This window comes from Muntiacus reevesi, chromosome 3 (genome assembly GCF_963930625.1).
Source record: "Muntiacus reevesi chromosome 3, mMunRee1.1, whole genome shotgun sequence".
NCBI lineage: Eukaryota > Metazoa > Chordata > Mammalia > Artiodactyla > Cervidae > Muntiacus > Muntiacus reevesi.
The window spans coordinates 103,454,536-103,462,942 of NC_089251.1; the positions used below are offsets into that span (position 1 = coordinate 103,454,536).

At 57.2% G+C, this 8,407-nt stretch overlaps 1 protein-coding gene across 1 annotated transcript; it reads right to left on the bottom strand.

The window, feature by feature from the left end:
• Window positions 1–5,448: 5,448 nt before the first annotated feature.
• Window positions 5,449–8,191, bottom strand: LOC136164071 (proline-rich protein 36-like). Its single transcript, XM_065928887.1, has 2 exons — window positions 8,110–8,191; window positions 5,449–7,796 (listed from the first exon to the last, which is right to left on the bottom strand). Exons 1-2 carry the CDS (start codon window positions 8,189–8,191, stop codon window positions 5,449–5,451), a joined length of 2,430 nt encoding a protein of 809 aa, XP_065784959.1.
• Between the last annotated feature and the right edge of the window lie 216 nt (window positions 8,192–8,407).

Sequence of the window (8,407 nt, forward strand, 5' to 3'; positions counted from 1 at the left end):
TTGCAACTCCATGGACTGCAGCACGCCAGGCTTCCCTGCCCTTCACCCTCTCCCAGAGTTCACTCAAACTCATATCCATTGAGTTGGTGATGCCATCCAACCATCTCAGCCTCTGTCGTCCCCTTCTCCTCCTGCCCTCAATCTTTCCCTGCATCAGGTCTTTTCCAATGAGTCAGTTCTTCACATCAGGTGGCCAAAGTATTAGAGTTTCAGCATCAGTCCGTCCAATGAACACCCAGGACTGATCTCCTTTAGGATGGACTGGTTGGATCTCGTTGCAGTCCAAGGGACTCTCAAGAGTCTTCTCCAACACCACACTTCAAAAGCATCAATTTTCAGCTCTCAGCCTTCTTTATGGTCCAACTTTCACATCTGTATTTGACTGCTGGAAAAACCATAGCTTTGACTAGACGGACAAAGCTTTGTTTGGATTTTGCCAGTATGGATTTGTTGGCAAAAAATCCATGGCGAACAGAATGTCAAAATTTGAAGTATAGACGAGATCTGATCCTGCACCATCCTGCCTCACCTTCCTTTCTTTAATCCCAGTCCTGCCTCAACTTCACCTGTGGGGCTTGTTAAAGTGGGGCCATCCTCTGGCATGTTTGGGGGCATCACTGATTCCATATGCTTATATAAATAGCCATTCTGCTCTGCACTGACCCGTTTGGCAGAGACGGTGAACTCTGGGGCAGGAGCACATGGACCTGGAGTCCGTCTTGGCCTCCATAGCTGTGTGACCTTCGGCAAGTTGCTTAACCTCCCTGGGCCTCGATTTCCTCTCCCATCAAGGGTGTAGAACCCACACTGTGATGCAGCCTCGAGGACTAAACTGAATAACGCACGGACAGCGCCCAGCACTTGGCCAACGAAAACAGGCAAGCTCCAGTGAAAACCGTTCAAGTCCTACTTCCACCCAGGAAAGGAAGAACAGGCGTAACACGTGAATTTGTTAGCGGGCATCACAAGCCATCAGCTTCCGTGTTTCCTTTTCTTGTCTTCCCGTTGACATTTCTCGACCACCCCTGGCACAAGGGAGTTGGCACTTAAAGCAACTACAGGGAAGAATGGGCGAGGGGCTGGAAGGATCAGGGTGGGTGGCGAAGTGGCTCACCGCTCATCAGAACGAGGCCACTGGCGGCTGCCATTTTCCACCCTCCAGAGCTTGCACATTTGCTCGTCGGCTTCAGCAGGAGATGCTCCTGGTCCTCCAGAAGCATGCTCTGCGGAGACGGCTACACATCTGGAGGACAAAATGCTGGGGAAAGTGAGCTTCCATTCCCCGGTGCTGCTCAAGAGTGTTCCGAGAGCCAGATGTCCAGGGGTGGATGTCTGGCACATCTGGAAGACCTGTTGAAGCTTCCCTTTTATTAAATTTTATTTTATGGAGTTATTTGCTGCTTTATTTGGCTGCATCAGGTCTCCGTTGCAGCAAACAGGACCTTGGTTGCACGCCGTGCGGACCTTCCGATGAGGCTCCCGGACTCTCCAGCTGTGGCACGAGGCTCAGTAGGAGGCTCAGATTGCAGGATTGTAGTTTCTTGTCTGGGGATTGAGGGCTTCCCTAGCGGCTCAACCGTGAAAGAATGTCTGCAATTCAGGAGCCACAGGAGACGTGAGTTCAATCCCTGAGTCTGGAAGTTCCCCTGGAGAAGGATCTGGCAACCCACTCCAGTGTTCTTGCCTGGAGAACCCCATGGACAGAGGAGCCTGGCAGACTAGAGCCCGTGGGGTCGCAGAGTTGGACACGACTGAAGTGACTTAGCAGGCGTGCACGCCAGGGATCAAACCCACATCTGCTGCATTGCAAGGCGGATTCTTAACCACTGGACCACCAGGGAAGTCCTCCGGCTGAATCTTTTCATCCAGATGTGGCAGGTATTGCAATGAGGGGGGGAAGCTCTAGGCTCCTGGTCCTGGGGACCCACAGAGATGTGGTCAATCTGGTTCCCCTCTCCAAACCGAGTTAAGCTGCCTGCTCCACCTCTCTCCAGTGTAGCCGTCGAGTGAGAATGAATGCCAGCCTCCTGAAGCTGAAGGCTCTGGCAGAGTGTTCTGTCCAAGAAGCTGCTGGCAGGGTGTCTTTTGAAGCAGTCAAGGGGACAGAGCCCAGCTCGTGGTGCCAGGAGGAAGGGGCAGACTTCTGGTTGCCTGGGGCGTGTTGGCCACTCGGCCGGTTCTCAAAAGAATCCTGGGAGGGGGAGAAGTCACAGTGACTTTTCTTACATGCAGTTGGGGAAACTGAGGCTTGGGGATATTAAGGGATTATATTGGGCCACCTAGGAATACTGGGCAGTGTAAGGATGGGCACCGTGGTTTGTGGAAGGTGGTTTTCTTCCAGTATTCCACGCTAAGAATCTGGCTGGGAAGGTGTGACTTTGACTTCCAGAGACCTTGACCTGCCTCTCTCTTCTCAAGGACCAAAGGAAGTGAGGGGAAGTGGAGGGCGCGTCCACCACCCGACGTGGTGGGTGGGAGCGAGCAGGGGCCAGCCTCAACTCTTCACAGCAGCCTCAGCATCATCCTGCTTTGCAGTGGATCGTAGGGTCCCAGAGCAGCAGGGCTGCAAGGGGTCTTGTTGCTTCAGTTCAGCCCCCATCCACGGTCCAACCAGCAACCCTAAGGCCAGGCACAGGAAGCAGCCTGCCAAGGAGAGATGGTTGTTTCCTGGAAGAGCTGAGACCACTACGCAAGCCTCCTGACCCTTGTGAGCAGCTCTGGGGGGCTGCCACCCACTGGCTCGCTCTGCGACCGCGGGCGGGCGCCCCTCCTCTGAGCCGGTGTTTCCCTACCTGGGTGGATGCGGGGGACGAGTCCCTGCTCTGGCAGTTGGGAAGTCATACGGTAGTCAGCTGTGAGCATAAGGGTAGAGAGAGTTCCTACTGTGTGCCAGACCCTGGGCTGGACCCTTGGCATATGAGGTGCCTATGATGCAGCCACAACTACCCCATCTGCCTGGAACATTTCGTGACTCCCCACCCCCCCGCCTGGCCGTCCCCTCGTCTGATTTCTTCTCTAGGCCAACACCCACTCAGTACTACCGTCTCAGCGAAATGTCACCTCCTCCAGGAAGTATGCCCTGATGGCGTGCCCCACCTTCGTGTCCCCACACAGCGGTGCATCCTGGCACTGTCGCAGAACGTGCTCATTGGCCGTTTCGACGGCCGTATCCCATTCCAGACCTCAAGATCTGAGCGGGTAGGCATTTTGTTCATCGTGGCATCTCTGTGCACGTCAAGGCGCCTGATACAGAGTATGAGCGTGATATCTATCTGCTAAGCTTCACCAGTGAGGAATCCGAGCTAAAAGAGATGGAAAACTACAAAGGACCCTTTCAGGACAAGAGGTGGTGTGAGGTGTTGTAATTCCACATCTTACCTACAGAGGGCGATGCTGAACCCAAGGGACTGCTCCAGCGGTGGTGGCCTTTTAGACTAAAGCCGGGTGGGTGGGGGGTGTGGTGACATTTGGAGGAAAGGAGGTCTATGGCCGCTGCATCACAACACATGGCAGTGATACAGAGCCTGTTCCAGTGATTTCTGAAACCCGCATAGATTAATTCCAGCAATGGAACAATTTCCTGGGGTTTCAGCTCCTGGCCTGGGAGCTCTGCCCAGCTTGTGGTCAGGGGGTGATCAATCACAGTTAAACCCGATTTATTATTTTGGCTGCATTTTCTTCCCCTCTGCTTTTCTGTCCCTCCGTTGGATTTAATTGGATATCGATAACGGATGCAGGTGGAGTGAACCTCTGTGGTCCTGCGCTGGATGGTGCGGGGCGGCTGTAGAAAGATGATGCCAGAAGCAGGGATGGACAGCCTTTTGTGTCAGGACGTGGGGTCCAGGCCCTGGGGCTCCGAGTGCCACTGCCAGCTCGTGCATTTTCATCCCCCACCACTTTCTGCTCCTTCCACCTCCGTCTCTGTTTCCTTCAGGGTGCCGCCCATTCCTGGACCTGCTGGTTCTCCACTCCACCCGAATTCTTTTATTCCTCTAAGCCTCAAGCATTTTGGGCTTCCGCTGTGGCTCAGACAGAAGAATCTACCTGCAATGCAGGAGACCTGGGTTTGATCCCTGGGTTTGGAAGATCCCCTAGGGAAAGGCTACCCACTCCAGTATTCTGGCCTGGAGAAGCCCATGGACAGAGGAGCCTGGCGGGCTACAGTCCATGGGGTCGCAAAGAGTCAGACATGACTGAGTGACTTTCACATCCATTCATTCAGGCATTTTAAGGCAGGTCCTTCCTAGAGGGAGGTGGGACACTTGGGGTTACTGTTCAGCAGACATTCAGAAACTGTTCACCTCCCACCGTGGCAGAGCGTCCCCATCCCCTGATGAGCAGCTTTGACGAAGGCAAAGTCAGCAGGCATAATCCAGGCAGGAGCCTAAAGTATCCATGTGTCAGTTGGCTTAATCTTTTGTGCTCTTATGACTAAGCAGATGCCCGAGGCTCCAGAACAACCACCCCGAGGTCAGCTCTGAACCCAACCTGCATCTGGGTCACAGCAGCCGCCCTAGTCCAGAGCTCCCAGGCCAGAGCTGCTGAACCACTGCCAAGCTGAGCCTCGCAATCATGAAGACAAATGCTTACGGTTGGGAGTTACTGAGAGTTTATGCTCTTTGTTATACAACATTATTGCTATAAAAGCCTGGCTGATGCGGAGGGTAGGGTGGGACCCCAGTGAATGATACAACAAAGCAGGTTATTCTAGTCTGTGAGACAGGAGACCTGGACTCTCTTCCAAAAATTTCTGCTAACTCCGACATGCCTCTGGAGGAGAAGGAAAGAAGCCAGATCCCCTCCAGAGGACCAGGCGCTGTGATCTGTGCACTCCACATGTCCTTTTATTTTGTCATCGCCATTTCTGTCTTATCTTGACCTTTCTCTGTGCCAGGCATGGCAGTAAGTATTTATAAGGCTAATCAGGATTATGCTAAAGATGAAACTGATGCTTAAATGATTAATAGCTTAAGAGGCATTTGTCGAATACATACTATGGGACAGGCTTGCATCAGGTTATTTCAATGTCTTGTTTCAATTTACCCTTAACACAATCCACTAGACTGCAACTCGTGAAGCAGACATCACATCTGTTTAGTTCACTGCTGTGGCCCCAGGGCCTTGTATGTGCCTGGCACATGGGGGCTCAAGCAGTTGCTGTTGAAGAGAAAGTTCTACGAGATAGAGGCTCGTATTGGTGTCACCCACGCCCACTCCCGGTCACCAGCTTCCTTTCTCCAGCTGCTGAAATTGAGGCAGAGGAGGTGGCCTAAGTGGTGGATCTGTCATCTCAGTTGGGGGTGATGTTTCTCCCCCAGGGGACATTTGGCAACACCTGGGGATGGTTTTGGTTGTCAGTGGAGGGCATAAGGTAGCTACTGGTGTGTGTGTGTGGGGGGGGGGGCAGAGGCCAGAGACGCTGCTCACGCCCTAAGACAGGGCAGTCCTTCAGAGAAGAATCATCTGACCTAAAACGTCAGTGGTGCTGAATGCGGGGACTCCAGCCTGGCTGTAGGGGGTGCTGGATGCGGGGACTCCAGCCTGGCTGCAGGGGGTGCTGGATGCGGGGACTCCAGCCTGGCTGTAGGAGGTCTGGATGCTGGGACTCCAGCCTGGCTGTAGGGGCGTCTGGATGCGGGGACCCCAGCCTGGCTGTAGGGGGTCTGGATGCGGGGACTCCAGCCTGGCTGTAGGGGCGCTGGATGTGGGGACTCCAGCCTGGCTGTAGGGGTCTGGATGTGAGGACTCCAGCCTGGCTGTAGGGGGTCTGAATGCGGGGACTTCAGCCTGGCTGTAGGGGTCTGGATGCGAGGACTCCAGCCTGGCTGTAGGGGTGCTGGATGTGGGGACTCCAGCCTGGCTGTAGGGGTCTGGATGCGAGGACTCCAGCCTGGCTGTAGGGGGTCTGAATGCGGGGACTTCAGCCTGGCTGTAGGGGTCTGGATGCGAGGACTCCAGCCTGGCTGTAGGGGCGCTGGATGTGGGGACTCCAGCCTGGCTGTAGGGGTCTGGATGCGAGGACTCCAGCCTGGCTGTAGGGGCGCTGGATGTGGGGACTCCAGCCTGGCTGTAGGGGGCGCTGGATGCGGGGACTCCGGCCTGGCTGTAGGGGTCTGGATGCGAGGACTCCAGCCTGGCTGTAGGGGCGCTGGATGTGGGGACTCCAGCCTGGCTGTAGGGGCGCTGGATGTGGGGACTCCAGCCTGGCTGTAGGGGTCTGGATGCGAGGACTCCAGCCTGGCTGTAGGGGCGCTGGATGTGGGGACTCCAGCCTGGCTGTAGGGGGTCTGGATGCGGGGACTCCGGCCTGGCTGTAGGGGGTCTGGATGCGGGGACTCCGGCCTGGCTGTAGGGGGCGCTGGATGCGGGGACTCCAGTCTGGCTGTAGGGGGGTCTGGATGCGGGGACTCCAGCCTGGCTGTAGGGGGTCTGGATGTGAGGACTCCAGCCTGTCTGTAGGGGCGCTGGATGTGGGGACTCCAGCCTGGCTATAAGGGGAGTCTGGATGCGGGGACTCCAGCCTGGCTGTAGGGGGTCTGGATGTGAGGACTCCAGCCTGTCTGTAGGGGCGCTGGATGTGGGGACTCCAGCCTGGCTATAAGGGGAGTCTGGATGCGGGGACTCCAGCCTGTCTGTAGGGGCACTGGATGTGGGGACTCCAGCCTGGCTGTAAGGGGAGTCTGGATGCAGGGACTCCAGCCTGGCTGTAGGGGCACTGGATGTGGGGACTCCAGCCTGGCTGTAGGGGGTGCTGGATGCGGGGACTCCAGCCTGGCTGTAGGGGGGTCTGGATGCGGGGACTCCAGCCTGGCTGTAGGGGGTCTGGATGCAGGGACTCCAGCCTGTCTGTAGGGGCACTGGATGCGGGGACTCCAGCCTGGCTGTAGGGGGGTCTGGATGCGGGGACTCCAGCCTGGCTGTAGGGGGGTCTGGATGCGGGGACTCCAGCCTGGCTGTAGGGGGGTCTGGATGCGGGGACTCCAGCCTGGCTGTAGGGGCACTGGATGCGGGGACTCCAGCCTGGCTGTAGGGGGGTCTGGATGCTGGGACTCCAGCCTGGCTATAAGGGGAGTCTGGATGCGGGGACTCCAGCCTGTCTGTAGGGGGGTCTGGATGTGGGGACTCCAGCCTGTCTGTAGGGGCACTGGATGTGGGGACTCCAGCCTGGCTGTAGGGGCACTGGATGTGGGGACTCCAGCCTGGCTGTAGGGGTGCTGGATGTGGGGACTCCAGCCTGGCTGTAGGGGTCTGGATGCGAGGACTCCAGCCTGGCTGTAGGGGGTCTGAATGCGGGGACTTCAGCCTGGCTGTAGGGGTCTGGATGCGAGGACTCCAGCCTGGCTGTAGGGGCGCTGGATGTGGGGACTCCAGCCTGGCTGTAGGGGTCTGGATGCGAGGACTCCAGCCTGGCTGTAGGGGCGCTGGATGTGGGGACTCCAGCTTGGCTGTAGGGGGCGCTGGATGCGGGGACTCCAGTCTGGCTGTAGGGGGGTCTGGATGTGGGGACTCCAGCCTGGCTGTAAGGGTCTGGATGCGGGGACTCCAGCCTGGCTGTAGGGGGTCTGGATGCGGGGACTCCGGCCTGGCTGTAGGGGGTCTGGATGTGAGGACTCCAGCCTGTCTGTAGGGGCGCTGGATGCGGGGACTCCAGCCTGGCTGTAGGGGGGTCTGGATGCGGGGACTCCAGCCTGGCTGTAGGGGGGTCTGGATGCGGGGACTCCGGCCTGGCTGTAAGGGGAGTCTGGCTATGAGGGCCCGTGGGGGCCTCCCAGGTGACACCGCGGTGAAGAAGTTGCCTGCCAAGGCAGGAGACGCAAGAGCCCATCCCTGGGTCGGGACGATCCCCTGGAGGAGGACGTGGCAACCCACTCCAGTACTCTTGCCTGGAAACTTTCATGGACAGAGGATCCTGGCGGACTGCAGTCCAGGGGGTCACAAAGAGTCGGACACGACTGAGCCACTGAGCACCGCCACCGCCGAAGCAGCCCCATTGCTTTTCCATGGCTGCCACAGCAGATGGACAAACTGGGCGACTTAAAACCATGGGAACTAATTTTCTCAGAGTTTTGCAGGGTGGAGTCCAACATCAAGAAATCCGCAGGACCACACTCCGCTGGAGGCGCTGGGAGAGCGTCGTCCTTGCCTCTTCCGGTGTCTCGTGTTTGCAGCACCCCTTGGCTCCAGGTTGCATCGCTCCAGCCTCTGTCTCCATCTCCACCCCACCTCCCCTTCTCTGTCTCAAATCCCTCTGTTTTCTCTCTTAAAAGATGGTCGCTCAGATGGTAAAGAATCCCCCTGCAATGCAGGAGACCCAGGTTCGATCCCTGGGTTGGGAAGATTCCCCCGGAGAAGGGAATGACAACGCACTCCAGTGTACTTGCCTGGAGAATCTCATGGACAGAGGAAC